General features: G+C 41.6%; 2 protein-coding genes across 2 annotated transcripts; both read left to right on the forward strand.

Moving 5' to 3' along the window:
* Positions 1 to 539: 539 nt before the first annotated feature.
* On the forward strand, positions 540 to 4303 carry LOC121618724 (e2f-associated phosphoprotein). The gene is made up of 6 exons (XM_041954290.1): positions 540 to 691; positions 1497 to 1678; positions 2380 to 2511; positions 2641 to 2755; positions 2877 to 3005; positions 3246 to 4303. The coding sequence occupies exons 1-6, from the start codon at positions 612 to 614 to the stop codon at positions 3538 to 3540; spliced, it is 933 nt and encodes a 310-aa protein (XP_041810224.1). The 5' UTR covers positions 540 to 611; the 3' UTR covers positions 3541 to 4303.
* Positions 4304 to 4794: 491 nt separating this feature from the next.
* sptssa (serine palmitoyltransferase, small subunit A) lies at positions 4795 to 8204 on the forward strand. The gene is made up of 2 exons (XM_041953822.1): positions 4795 to 4984; positions 7296 to 8204. The coding sequence occupies exons 1-2, from the start codon at positions 4882 to 4884 to the stop codon at positions 7397 to 7399; spliced, it is 207 nt and encodes a 68-aa protein (XP_041809756.1). The 5' UTR covers positions 4795 to 4881; the 3' UTR covers positions 7400 to 8204.
* Positions 8205 to 14965: the final 6761 nt, after the last annotated feature.

Raw genomic sequence — 14965 nt, forward strand, 5'->3', positions numbered from 1 at the left:
AAGATTTACCAAATTTTAACAATTTCACACAATCCATGAACAATCTGGATCAATCAGCCTGCATCAACATGTTTCATTATCTACGTAGTTTATCTGACGCAGATCCACTTCTACAATAATACAAGACGGGCTGAATAAAGTCATACTCAATGTGGGGAGAGAGAAATATTAACTTGTCTTTAAAAAAAAAAAAGCAAAACGGAAAACTGATTTTTTTTTCTACAGATGTAAAACTAAATAAAATTGAATGCTGACATTTAAATTAGATCAAAAACTTAATAGTAGTGTGTTAATGTTTTGGTTCTAAGTAAATATTTATAAATATAAAATATATATAATATATATAAATAACAAACCAGTATTATTACGATTAAACATTGCATTTTACATATTATAACTTTCGTCTTATTTTATTTCATTTTACGGTCAATAGTTGTGTGTTTGCGCAGTCAACCGTCCAGGCAATAGATGGCGATAGTGATTTCTTTCAGTGTTTGCCCACTTCCGTTTAATGAATCTAAAACAGAGGACGAAGAAGAAGCAGAAGCGGTCAGTAGCTTGTTGCTAGCTACTCTTGTTGCCGCATTTCAACTTTGTCAGCGACAGTAAAAATGAACAAACTGAGTGGACCACACGAGTTTGACTCGTATGATATCGAAGAGCCGAGCGATGAGGAGAGAGCTGAAAGCAGGTACGAGTCAAATACAACAGTTAGCCAGTGCTAACAGTAAAATACTCTGTGGCGTTAGCAGCATGAGGCTAACGTGCGGCTAGCTAGCTGAATGCTAAGATGTAAACAAAGTGGAACCGGGTGAAGACAGACGAGCTGTTTCCACACGTTTTAAATGAGTTTAAGTTAAATAACCAATGGTGGAGCTGTTAGCTGGCAGTTCTTCACTCTTACGTTGTCTTTTTTCGGATTATGTTCTTTTTAAACACACTGATAAAAACGTACAAGACACTCGGATGATAAAAGTAGTCACGTCGTGAGAGAGAAGAAGTTAAGTTAGCAGCAGGCAGGGATGATGTGACACCATAACATTTAGATTTATGTTGGTTGAACTTTGGATGTTGAATATTCATGTTGACTGAAGACTGAAATGTGGGAATCATTGTTTGTGTTATATGGAAAGCCAAAAGTCATATTTTATATCATTTAAGCAGTAAGTCAAGACTAGTCAAGACTAGACTTAAAAATTCAAAACAAGTGATTCATATTTTGTACATTTGTATCCTCAAGGTTTTTATACTTTCTCAAATTGTTTAGGCTGCAACTAACAATGACTTTCAATATTGATTAATGTTTTTCCACCAGTTAATTAATCATCTGGACATAAAATGTTCGCAAATGGTGAAAAATGCACCAAGTTCCCACATGTCTCTAAATGAGGCACAGTGGTGTGGATCAGCTCTGGATTTGGTTTTGATCTGGATGTGTTGCCTGAAGACAAAGTGAAAAACAGCAAAATGTGAATGTTTCTGTCGCCGTGTTTCAGTTCAGAGGATGAGCTGGACGTGCTGCTGAACGGGACTCCAGAGCAGAAGAAGAAGCTGATCAGAGAGTATCTGACAGGGGAAAGTGAGTCATCCAGCGGGGATGAGTTTGAGAAGGAGATGGAGGCGGAGCTCAGCTCCACCATCAAGACCATGGAGGAAACCTGGGGACCGTCATCAGCAGGTAACTGACCTGCAATTTCTATGAAAGGAAACGTCTTTGATGGTCAAAGGATGTCACTCGTTGTAAGGATGTCACTCTGTTCTCTGTTGCTCAGGCATTTAATTGTGAATGCAAGACAAGAGCAAGACAAGAGTGTCCCAGAGGACGAGTTTGTTGACACTGGACACTGGATCTGTTGACAGATGTCAAGTCGATGAATATTATTCATTTTTTAAGGAGAGCAGGAGATCCGGCCGTGATGATGCTTGACAAGTTGTCGTATCTGAATTCGCATAATCACGACTCGTCCTCAGCTTCACGCAATTAGTCCGCCGAGACGTGAAAATCAAACTGTCAAACTGGGCAGTGCTGAGGAGATCTGAAACAAGATTCTGTTACTGCTTTGTCTGTTTCTCACCTAAAATGTTTAGTGAACGTTTCAGCCGTAATATGAAAAAGTCTGTGCCCTGCCACAGATGAGCCAAAGCTAAGCACCACCCAACTCACACTACGTCACCGTCCTGTCGGTGTGTTCAGATGCATCAGATGATTCCGCTTGTCTGTACCTTCATATGTTTTAATGCATAATGAAGCCTGAACAGAACCTGTAAGACTGAAAAGTCAGGACTGATCCCACAGTTAGCCGGTCATTAATCCTGCTCTGTGAGGCAGAACCTCTTTCTGACAGCATTTCTGATGTTTGTGTGTTTATTCTCCAACAGAGACCTCAGGGAACCGAGGAGGAGGAGGAGGAGGAGGAGGAGGAGGAGGAGGAGGAGGTCCTGGACTTTCTAATTCTCGAATGTATGATCAGGTGTACTTTGACTCAGACTCAGAGGAGGAAGACACACCAAGTAAGCATGAATGTTTCTACTGTCTGCAACACGTCAACATGTCACCACTGTGAGCGATATAGCAAGACGCACGTTAATCTGAATTTAAAACCTGCTCGGTTTTATCAGATCTCTCTTTTTCCTCTGCAGGTAGCTCCACTGGCCAGAGGCAGAGACAGCGGACAATACCGACCAATGACGAGCTACTGTATGACCCCGACGAAGACGACAGGGACCAGGCCTGGGTGGATGCCAGGAGGAGACGGTAAAACACTGAGAGGGAGACACTGATGTTCATAAACATTTATATATCCAGACGAGATTGACACAGTCAAAACTATATCGTTTTATTCTCGTAGTCATTCAACTGTCATCCTCCTGTGCAGGTATGTCAGCAGGAAGCGACCAGCCGCGGCATGTCGAATGCAGCCTCGTCAGGCTCAGGGTTTACCCAGCAGCGACGCCGTCCTCAACTGTCCCGCCTGCATGACGACGCTCTGCCTGGACTGTCAGAGGTGAGACTCCACATGTGGAGCTAATGAGCTCTAATGATGCTCTAATAATTGATCAATAAGTACTCTTCTTTCCCTTTCGCATCATCTGAGCAGACTCCTCCTGATTGGACGAACACTCAACTCATCTTCACATCTGTCAACTATCAGACTGGCCTTTCTTAAAACTGCCACAAGAGTTTCTGTGCTGATATCACGGTCTTTATTTACAGAAAATGATGTGTCTTGGTTGTGTCCACTCAGGCATGAAAAGTACCGGACGCAGTATCGAGCCATGTTCGTCATGAACTGCACGGTGAAGAAAGACGAGGTGTTACGATACAAAACGCAGCAGGACAGGAAACAGAGGAACAAGAAGAAGAGGAGAGGACAGAAAACAGAAACGCCAGCGGACGAAGTTCCCAACCCGAAGCCGGCGGGGATGGACGCCGATGAGCTTTACCACCCGGTTCAGTGCTCCGAGTGCTCCACTGAGGTGGCCGTGTTCGATAAAGACGAGATCTACCACTTCTTCAACATCCTGGCCAGCCACTGCTGAGACAGACAAGTTTTTATAAGGCTGAGAGGGAAGAATCCGGCTGTGGTCGCTCTGAGTGCATCGATCAATCGGCCAGAATCTGCTCATAAACGCTCCAAGTCGATCACATGGTCAGTGTTTTCACTTGCCTGATGAGGAGAAAGGGATTCTGGATATCAGTGGACTGTCAGCGGTGCATCGCTTGTCTACTTAAGAGCCCAGTACTGATACTGGTATTTAACAAGAACAATGGACAGACCTTCTGTTAACACTTTCCCATAACCCCCCATTCAGCATTCATTGCTTAAGTGGTTTAGAAAACACTATAATGCAGTTTTAAGTGTTTATTAATTTCTTTTTCAACAGCTAGAACTCCTCCTGAGGAGCCTGTAAGTGGAGGCTGCTGTGTAAACACATGCTTAATGACAATATAGTAAAACACAGTTGTAATGACATGAAATTTGTCTTCACAGGAGAAGTTTGAATTGTTGACAGATAGTGTGCATCAGACACTTTAAAATGTCTTGATATCTGCTTACAACTGCATCATAGGTTCTCATAAACCACGCAACAAATGGTTTGTAAGAGGGATGCAGTGAAATATTAGCAGCTCGCTATCGTTTGTTTTCTTTTTAATTTGGACCAAGACGTGCTGTGAAGGCCATTTAACAGTTGCAAATAAACTTGCCAGTGCTTTCTGTTGAACAGTGTTTCATTTGCTCAGTTTTTGTAAATATTTACCTGCTTACATATACTTCCACCAACACAAATACAGCTGCAGGAAGTTCATATCGGATGGTTTTTTTTGTTATAGCTTTAATATACATTGTTGGTGCAGTGGGGTTGTGTTTCTGTAAAGTGTTCACTAAAACATACAGGATCAAGCTGAACAAACGTGTTCATTTACCTTTTGTCATTGTATTTTAATGTATGTGCCTGCTATGACTATTTAATTTCCGCTTGAATTATCTCTGTGTATCTGTGCAGTATTTTTTGTTTAGTTTATGGAAGTTTCAAAAACAAATACTCATTTTTAAAACTCGCTCAGTTATTTCCTAAAAGAGCTGATCACTAGTTTTTATCAAACGTCATTTAAACAGGAAGAAATAGTGCAAACAACATGTTCTGCGCAGCACTACAAAGCGCCCAAACCCTCGACGTGAACATTATTTTGAAAACAGGATGTTGGAACTCCCTGCGCGGCGGAGGAGCCGTGCAGTCGAACGCGGAGTTGTGATTGGCTGGAAATGAGCACCTCATGGTTACACGTCACACGCAGCAGAAAACACCCTACCACGATTCACGTAGAAAAAGTGGAGGATTGAAGAAGAAAAATAAGTTGGCGTTTGTAAAGTTGGAGCCATGGCCCTGGGTGACTGTTGGAAGCAGTTGTCCTGGTTTTACTACCAGTATCTTCTGGTGACGGCGCTGTACATGCTGGAGCCCTGGGAGAGGACGGTGTTCAGTATCCTTTTCTACGTGAAACAGCTTCAAACGGCTCAACGAGCGAGCTAATGTGCTAACTTTAGCCAGAACGTTAGCAGAGCTAACCTAGCTTCCCCCCCGGATACAGTTAGATAAGGCTACGGTTTGTAATTGATTAACGTATTTAAGATGTGTTCTGAATATCAGTTACGGCATTTCACAAATTAACATGACTTTATGGCAAATTCGGGATAGAGGCAATGAGCCGGTCGGCCATTATTTTCGTTGAAACTGAAATTAATCAGACGCGTTCGTCAGTCGATAACGTGTTTAAGGACAAATTTTATTGTTTCGTATCGTACGAATTCAGAAAAACTCTCAAATTTTGTTTAACAGGTTATATTCATTAACATCTAAGTGGTGGATCGTTAAACATACATAGTTTTAAATGGAGATTTGCTTGATTGAATCTAAAGTTCTTACGAGTCGCGGCGTGTTTGGCAGAAAAGCAGGTTGTATTCATGGTAATTAGTTATTGTTTGTGTGCCGAGTTAAAGACTCATTTCTAATGAATCAGAGACGGAGTCAAACTTTGTTGCACTACACTCGGTAATTTGCCGGTTAGTAAAAACCCCCTAAAGAGGCAGAATTTTCAACGGAGTTCAGTCTGTGTTGACCGGGTAATGGGACGGGCGGCGTCCAGGCTGCAGCTGTTCACTGGAGCTTCCGATCCACAGTCTGGTGACTCACACGTGTAAGTTAACACCAGCTACGTTTGTAGTTCTATTTGTGTTTTAAATATTAGAGGTTAAACTGATCACTTTAACCTGGAAAGTGTGGCTGGTGTAAGGGGAAGGATGATCAGTTAATAATTGAACTGTATGGTGTTAATTGTGTTCTGGCTGTACTTTGATCTGTGGTGCTGCAGTAAGGCGTCACTATCACTTTATGTACATGATGTCTCGTCTTCCTGCAGTTGGTGTCACCCTCAGCTGGACCTCCTCTTCCCTGAGGCAAAGGTCTGTTTGTGTGAAGTAGTCAGAAGTTGTGTTATTGGGCTCCTGCTCTTTATCAGCCTCAGTGGTGTTCCACATCAGATGTTACATCCTGCAGCTCCTCTTTTATTAATTATAGTTTCATAAATGCCAATGTAAACTTGACGTCCATTTGAAATGAAGACTAGGAAGGTTCAAGGTTATTCGGCTGATGATCAGGCTGTAAAATCTTCACGACTCCTCATTTGTGATGGGAATTTGTCCGGTTTTGCGATTATTTAAAGACTTACCTTTTGAAGTCTTTCAGTAATTGCAAAACACATCAACTGATAGCAAAAATAAAATAGTCCCATCCATTTTTTCACAGTGTTCAGTACTGTTTGAATCAGCAGTACCAAAAGGTGAACATCTGCATGAGAAAATATTTTGATAAAAGGTCAAATGTACATAAACCTGAAGGAGGGAAGTCAACTATGACTCCCAAGGTGCATTTCAGTAAGAAACAACCAACCACAGAGTTGAAATTCTGTTGTGTGTGACACTTACACTTCAATCATCAGCAGTGTAATTCACTTTAGAAGTGTTACTAACAGTTGTTTTTGATATCAATTAGTTGGTATATTATTTTGCTTCATCACTGTTTCCAGATTTAGTTTCTAAAGTATCAGAAACTATTAAAACATGTCCATCACAATTCTTTAAATTGCCTGTCCAGCCAACATTCCCACAAAGATATAGAAAAAGCAGCAGATTGTCATGTCTGAGGAGCCGGAAACGTTGAATGTTTCGCATCTTAATAAATACAAACCCTGAATCAAAATAGTTTTCCATTAGTTATCTTGTCAATCAGCTAAGTAGATTAATCAACTGATTGTTTGAGCTCTAATGTAATCCAGCTGTCTTCAGAGCTCTTGTTGCGTCTGGTCCATTTGTGATTGTTGATACATGCGCAGGTGAGTCTGCCAGAACGACAGCTGAGCTGTGGTAGTAACCTGAGTGCGCAGGTGAGCCTCCTGTCAGGATCTTATTGGTATCGGAGATCGAATGCAATGCGATCTGATGATCTGAGAATAGATTGGCCAAGTTTAGTTTAAAATGACATGAAAAAATCAACAGTAATTTATTTCTAGTGATGTCCCGTATACACAGATTTACAGTAACGGGGTTACTGCTGCGCATGTTGACATTCTGAGTAATTCAGTCGTTTGAGGTCATCTGAATGTCTCAGTGACCCTTTAAAGAAGCAGCACAGGCTCGTCAGCTTGTATATGAATCAGTTTGTGGTTGATAGTGTCTTCAGGTATGTTAGTGGATCTGTGCTCCTTCGGCGGTTCGTCCTTAACGTCTCCTCTTCAGACTCCCTGCTCATCTCGGTGGCTGGCATGGCCGTTTACACCGGTTACGTCTTCATGCCGCAGCACATCATGGCTATTCTGCACTACTTCGAGGTTGTCCAGTGACACGAAGACCCCGCCCATCCACCCGCAGGTCCTGTCTGTCTCTGGCTTCCTGTCCATCCATCCGCCTGCCAGCCGGCCCGTCTGTCCGCTGCCTCCTGGCCTTCAGGTGGGGGTTGTTTCCAACCACGCTGAGACAGAACTTTTCTCCTCCTTCTCCTTTTTAAAGCTGATTAAGTATCTAAGGTCAAAGCTCTGAAGGTCGCGCTCGGGGGCATGTTGGACATCGTTATTCCCGGGACTGTTTCTCCTTCACTCACATATTTGGGATTGTGAACAATGTTGGGCTTTGAGGCAAGGCCTCAGAAGAGCGCGGGCTTGATTTTGTTTCCTGTGTTTAATCAAGCGCGCCTCACTGTTCTGAAAATCTGTAAATTATATGGATGTCTGGTTGTTTGGAGTGATCTTTTATACCATTAAGACATGAAACCATTGTTGTCTTAGAGTTTTATGCAGGATCAGGAAGGACTGCGGCTGCTGGACGAATACTTTTATTCCATTTTAATGAGATGATTAGACCAGGATCAGATCTCTGAGTGAGGCCTGGGGGTCAAAGTGGGCGGTAGCTGCTTTGAAGGAACGCCTGCAGCCTCCAACCCTCGTCACCATCACTTTTAAAGCTTCTCTTTCAGCGCACAGACGCTCTTTAATGAGACATATTAGCAACAATGCTAAGTGTGTTTTCTGCAGTGTCACATTATAAATGGTCATCAAACATTTGTATAACAACGCTAACACCTGCTGTGTTATAAATGTGAGAGGCACCACCGAAACTACAACGAAATGTGCGACTTACTGTGATTAAAATGAACTATATACAAACATATACCTGTAGTCAAAACACCAACCTCTACAGCCACCTACTCAGCTGCTACCAGGTGATAGGTTGAACCACTTAATCAGAACATTTTATATTTTTTCTTCCTTTCGTAAGTCTGCTTCAAAATGTAGTTCAAACTGTAGAGTGAGTAAGAAGTTTGAAGCTTAGCCTCAGTTCAGAGAGGATTTAAAGCCTCTTGAAGTGGGACGGTGCTTCAGCATCTCTGGTTACCTGTACGCTTGTGGCTGCAGCTTCCTGTGTACCTGCAGTGCTTTGTAAAAGCTAATGGAGGTAGTTGTCAGGTGATGAATAAAGTGACATGTTAAATGCATACATCTCATTATAGAGAGCAGAGTCCTGCCCTGGAAAGCAGGTGTCAGTGTGATGGAACTGCTTGAAAATGAATCAGTTGTTATTTAAATTCCTACCTTTGTTTCAGACCAAACAGCCATTATTAATGGTTTCCTCTTTGCACAGAAATGTTTAAAAAGTCCCAATTTTATGATATGTGCTCCAAATGCTACTGGTTTCCATTAGAAAATTGTGATTATTTTTCCTTGCAAAACTGTATTTTTCTCAACTTTGTGTATATAATCTTGTATACATATATTTGTAAAGTTTTGTAGTCGGATATGTTGGCGTATAGAATGAAATATTTGTAGTTTTTGTGAGCTACTGATGTTCAATACTGCTCTATAAGTGAAATCATTAAAGGGATATTTCACTAAACTAAAGCAGTTTGTTTTACCTGGGGTTACTCTGATTGTTTTGTTTGATTTAACCAATCAGCTGCGAGTGATGTGTCTCTCCTGTTAACATTTGTCCTGATGGTTGAAGAAATTTGTCCATTTAGGAGCTGTTCTGCTGTATAGACCGTGCGTCATAATGGCCTGTGCAGCATTTGCACGCCGTGATGCTGCGTCTGTACGTCACTTTGAACACAGCAAACACTGTGTTACAGGAAACATCTGCAATAATCCCCAAAATGAGGAAATCCTTCTGACCTTGTGCTTTAGAAAGGTGTGTTTTAAAAAGTTATGAGTGGATCCTGGTGCACGTTCAACTGTGGAGTCTGAACTGCTGTAGTTTCACTGCGAGGAGTTGTCTTGGTAACAAAAGTCCTAAAAGATAATCTTCTAATATGTTAACATTTTTTTTAAAGGAAGCATTAATTATTCATGTGATCTTAAACTGACAGAGAAAATCTCAAAGTCTAAAATTTAAAATTTGGTATCATGTATCTGCTCTTCTTCCTCTGTAGTTGCTGCTGTTCGACACTAGGTGGGAGTGTTTCCATGTTCTGAACACAGAAACACTCTGAAACATTACTTCTGTCTGAATGTTTTATTAAAGTAACTGAAACAGCCAATTAAATGGACTTTTTATTGATTTAGAAGGAATTTTACTGAATTTATGTTATCTCTCCAGACACCCAGGAAGAAATGTATTTTTATTTATATAAATAAATATTGGTTTTTGCAGCAACAAAGAGGACCTGGATACAGTGACAGGATAGAAAATATGCTGTTTATTAAACGAGCAACAGAGCATTTGTCATTTCATCATCATTCCACCATAAATGACAAAATAAGCAGAATACAAAATGTGTATAATTTAATTGATCATTTGTTGGTGAAAGTATTGCGATGATCAACCGATTACTTACAGCTATTAAACTAATCACCAGGAGTTGGGTTATTTTTTAAGGAAAGAAAGTTAAAATTCTCTGATTCCAGCTTTGTATATGTGAATATTTTGCGGTTTCGTTACTCCTCTATGATAGTAAACTGAATATCTTTGGGTTGTGGACAAAACAAGATGTTTGATGACGTCATCAATACCAGGGTGTGATACAGCGGGTCCTGCTTCAGTACCAGATCTTGGCTTCCTGTGTTATTTCACATGTGAACTGAATGTTTAAACTTCCTGACAGCGCGTGTGGGGCTCGGCAGTGTTCTAGCATAGACTGACATGTTGTCTTTAAATCAGGAAGTATGTGATGAAATAATAATGAAAGAAGATTATCAGTCTGACCTGAGCAGCTCTCTGCTTGGTGCTACAGCTACAAACACGTTTCACTGTCTGTACGGAGGCTCGGCGCCCGGCCATGGCCAGAGGGGGCAGCAGCGAGCGAGCCGCTGCTCGGTAGACTCCCGGCGGGGAGCGAGGAAGATGATAAGCGCCATGTTGGATTTTACACTAACGTCTGTGTTTCTGTGAAGTCGGCGGGAAGAAGCTGCGTGTTTGTTCCTTCAAACATGACGGATATCGACGTTCAGTGTGCGGGGGAGCTCTTCCTGCCTTCAGATGGGTTCGTACTTTCTTTTCATCTAACTGTTTAACGTTTAATAAGTTGTCTGTGCTGAAGAGGGAATCAGTTCTTCCTCTGAAATGTCCACATCCTGTAACACGTCTTCATCCATCAACACGGGACACGTTACAGCGTCATACTGTTGATTTTATCTGACGCTAATCTTCATCCTGGTCGAGTTTCTTCTCATCTTCACTGTCGCTTCAGCAGCATAGTTCAGCAACTCTAACGCCGAAGGCTTCTCTTCTTCGTCAGTCTGAGGTTCCGTAATAAGATAAAACTTTATTAATCCTACGTCGGGGTAATTAATGTAAATGAAAATATGTTTTATTTGATTATTTTATTCTTTTCGATTTTACAAACCGCCTGAACAGCAGCCATTCACATCCCCCCTTCCCTCCTGAACGAAATCCTATTGGCTGGTCGTCCCGCGTCACTCCTTCCTCACAATAACTTTATTTAAAAAAAATTAAAACAAGAACAAAGATGATAAAATATGAACTCATCAGCTCTTTCACTTTATCCTCTGAAGACTTACAGCCTTTTTTGCTTTGCTGTTAGAATGACAGAAAGCAGTCGTACTTATTGCTGACATACTTTATGAATGTTAATCACGTCTTATAAAATGTACATGACATTATGTCAGCCAAACAATATGCCAGGATAAAATATATGTTAAGATTATTAGGTGAGCACAGAGAGACAGACGTCTGAATCCTGCTACATTCATTTATCCCAGCCCTCTTTGTACTGTCTGTACAGTTTACAGAAACACTCCGTTTGTTGCCCATTGTTGCTATTCATCATTTTAAATGCACGTCTGTTTCCTCATCTGCTCGTATTTATATAAAGAAGAATGTTTTTATCTCTTTGTTCAGCTTTGTTGTCCTTGTTTTTACCTGCATGGTTAATTGTTCTGTAACAGTCAGAGCATCTTAAAACTGGATTCAGATTCCTTGTATGTGTTCACATACCAGGCCAATGAAGCTAATTCTGATTCCGAAAGTGCAATCCTGAGTCTAAACAGTCTGGACTCGGTGTAAAGCAGAAATAAAACCAGAATCAGTCATTAACAATCAAACTGTGTCTCCTAAAGTGTCCCTGAGTCCAGGTATTAATCTCTTTATCCAATCACGTGTTGACAAAGTGTTGACCCTCGCTCCATCCTCGCTGTGAACCACTGAGCCTTTCAATCATGATGCTATCACCTGTTACCAATCAGCCTGTTTACCTGTGGAATGATCCAAACAGGTGTTTCTGGAGCGTTCCACATCTTTCCCCGTCTTTAGTTGTTTGAAATGTGTTGCTGCATCAGATTCAGAATAAGCAGATATTTACAGAAATCAATGAAGCTGATGAGCTCAGACAGTAAATATATTGACTTTGTGCTGTTTTCAGGTCAGTTTATGTCAAAAGGGATCAGCAGGTGATCTCATTCTGTTTTGTTGATGTTTTACACAGAGTCACAACTTTGGAATCGAGTTTTATTGTACCAAGAAGCAAGAGTCATCACATAGGCATCCGCAAACAATTCCCCTTGACTCACCAGCAAAGTTGTTAGCATGCAAGCTAAAGCAGGAGGTTGAATCAACACCTCCAAAAAATGAGCATGTAACACGTATGAAGGTGCAGCGTATTTCAGGACTGTTTAACTGCTTAACTTTAATTAGTTTTAGCAGCTGGATTTAATCCTCTGACAGCCTTGACTAAACTGCAGTTTTTAAGTTTGTCAGGTGTTCATGTTATTTTGACCGCACCCTGTGTGCATGAACTTGAATGAACCGCGCTGAAAAAAAACCATCACGTCCCATGATGCTCTGCATGCTGCTTCAGAGGTTTTTGTCAATTCAGCAGGGAAAGAGAATTACGAGAATTATCAGCCATCAGCAGCTTCAATCAAACTGTTCTGTTTTACCGTCAGTCTTCAAAACGCATCAGTCGAACTCTAAAGTAAACTTCAGACATTTTTCTCAGATTACAACACGTACACACACACACACACACACACACACACACACACTGCCAAGGAATGGCCGCCTCCTTCTGCCTGGCAGCAGATCAGACAGGAAACAGAGGCCTGGTTACTGGTTAACTCAGACGATGAAGCTCTTCTCACGTACGCACATCAAGCTGCTGGCTGGAGTTTGAACTGCCGTCATCTGGGGCTCAAACATGCACTCAGCACGCGTACAGTAATGTCCACTTCTTTTAATCAGACCAGGACTTTTCAAACCCTTTTGGCTCGTTAATCAGAATCAGTTTACTGGCTGACTGTGTTCACGCTTGCTTGGAGTTCGTCTGGTTGTTGTTGCTCTTAAAATCACTTCAGTTTCCACTTTAACGCTGCGTTTATGAACCGTGTGAAGTCCAGACGTTGCTTCAGCTCTTTGCCTCTTTTGGATGGTGGTGCTGCAGATTACGAGATGTTCCTGTTGTTGTCCTGCGTAGTTTTCCAGCGGTGTAGTTTGTGTTTGGCTTCATTGTCCCGGGCCTGCGGGATATGAGGAAAATCTGCGATGTGTCATAACATTGTTTAATATCGCGATGATGATATGACCCACGATTTTATAGAATTTTTGAAATCTTGAATGCAGCAATGAATGGGATGTTGTTTTGAATGTAGCATCTAACCCCTAAATTCCAACGGAGGCCTTCCGTCTGGGACGCGTCCCACAGAGCTGACCAACCACGTCCTAGTCAATGTGCAGCTCCAACAGGAGCGTTACGTCTGCGTGTTCGAAGCGTCCCAGAAGCGCCTCGCCGCTCGGCTACATGGACGATGCGTCAAGCATTGAGCCAGACAGGAAGTCAGACACAGGAACGGTGTAGAGCATCCCGCAACTTCAAAATAAAACACCCTGTTCAGACTCAAGATCGATCAATAATAAACACAATTAAAACAGACAACAAAAGAAACCGTTCAACTGCGAAGTGCCAAGCCCATAAATAACACCAAATCTGTTATCACTATTTTGCACAAACACTGAATCCTGAACAAACTGAAAACCTATTTGCATGTGATGGTTGGCTGGTTTTCATTTCAGACCCGTTGCTGCATGTAAATATAATCATTTTTCTTATTTGCGTGTTTCAGGCAGATCCCTTTAATTGGTTCTTAGAGAACTGTGATTTTGTGCCGGGCGGGACATTTAACGGTGTGAAATAAACGTCTCTGTACTCGCTGGTGGACAAACCTTGTAATGAAGACACAATAGCGCGTCCACAGATGTTTTTTCTTTCTTTTCTTTGTTTTGTGGTGCAGTAGACGGCCACCATCACACACAACGCTTCTGTCAGTTTGTTTGACCGTTGCTTCACCCGCCTCGCCGACGACCTCTGAACTCATGCCTGATCGTGAAATATGACGTGCTGTGATTGGTCGGGGTCGTACGTGTAGTCTTGCCAGTCACCAGACCAAGACACGGTGAGAGTTTGTGATCTGTGATCATTAGATCTGACGTCAAAGACAAAGATATGGAGTAGTCTGATCCAGCTTTAAGGACACGTCAGTGTGGGAATAAATCTCTGTAGGTTTGTCACTATGAGAAAATGTTAATGATACAAAAATTAATTTTTTCATTGTTAATGAGTGATGATTGATTTCTGCGAGTGGCCAAACAAACCATGAAGTCATAGAATTCATGGGTTCATCCAGAAAATCTGTCCCCTCTGGCTCTGTGTCACTGCAGAGAAAAACGCCACTGTTTACACTGAAACCAGTTTACAGCAGATCTGGATTGATTGTGGGGGAGTTAGCGGGTGTCGCCGTGCCGATTAATACCAGGCCCTGTGGCACAGCTTCTTTCATCTGGCGGCTGGAATCCGGCTGCTGTGTGGCGCCTCACGTACAAACACATTCCTCAGAAATCCGAGGTCCGGAGCGTGAGCCGCGGCGACGGGCACGATGTGATACGTCTACACCGGCGACATCAGCGTAATGAGCGATACACACCTTCCTCGTTAAGTATTTTATAATCTGATACAGAGTGTTGTCTTTTCCGGATGTCCATGAACACAACAGGCGGGTCATGATAACACTGATAAGCACTGAAAACACGCTGACAGTAATATTTACACTAATAACTGAAGCCTTGAGCTGGAAATGACTATTATTATTATTATTACTGATTCATTTCTGTTATTTGATCATTCTGTAAAATATCTGGAAATAGTAAAAAGAAAAAAAAGGAGAGAGAAGCTGAAACCAAAGAATATTTGGATTTTAGTTTGATGGAAGGCTTTTTAAAGGACAGTGAATTGATAGTCAGTGCTGTTGATTAATTTTCTGTTGACACACTAGAATCAAAACTTTGTATTCAAATCCTTTTCAAGTCCACTGACAAACTCCTTCCAGAGCTTTACAATTCAATGCAGTTCATCAGTTATTAAAAATCTATTCATTTACTCAAGATAATGAATAAATTAACAGTAATGAATT

This window comes from Chelmon rostratus, chromosome 15, assembly GCF_017976325.1.
Source record: "Chelmon rostratus isolate fCheRos1 chromosome 15, fCheRos1.pri, whole genome shotgun sequence".
NCBI lineage: Eukaryota > Metazoa > Chordata > Actinopteri > Chaetodontiformes > Chaetodontidae > Chelmon > Chelmon rostratus.

What these genes read in the sequence shown, in the direction of transcription:
- LOC121618724 (XM_041954290.1), top strand. Translation starts at nt 612, where the DNA reads ATGAACAAACTGAGTGGACCACACGAGTTTGACTCGTATGATATCGAA. An exon ending in AGAGGAGGAAGACACACCAA is followed by an intron (nt 2,512 to 2,640) that starts GTAAGCATGAAT and finishes TTTCCTCTGCAG; the next exon opens with GTAGCTCCACTGGCCAGAGG. An exon ending in CTCTGCCTGGACTGTCAGAG is followed by an intron (nt 3,006 to 3,245) that starts GTGAGACTCCAC and finishes GTGTCCACTCAG; the next exon opens with GCATGAAAAGTACCGGACGC.
- sptssa (XM_041953822.1), top strand. Translation starts at nt 4,882, where the DNA reads ATGGCCCTGGGTGACTGTTGGAAGCAGTTGTCCTGGTTTTACTACCAG. An exon ending in CTGGGAGAGGACGGTGTTCA is followed by an intron (nt 4,985 to 7,295) that starts GTATCCTTTTCT and finishes TCTCCTCTTCAG; the next exon opens with ACTCCCTGCTCATCTCGGTG.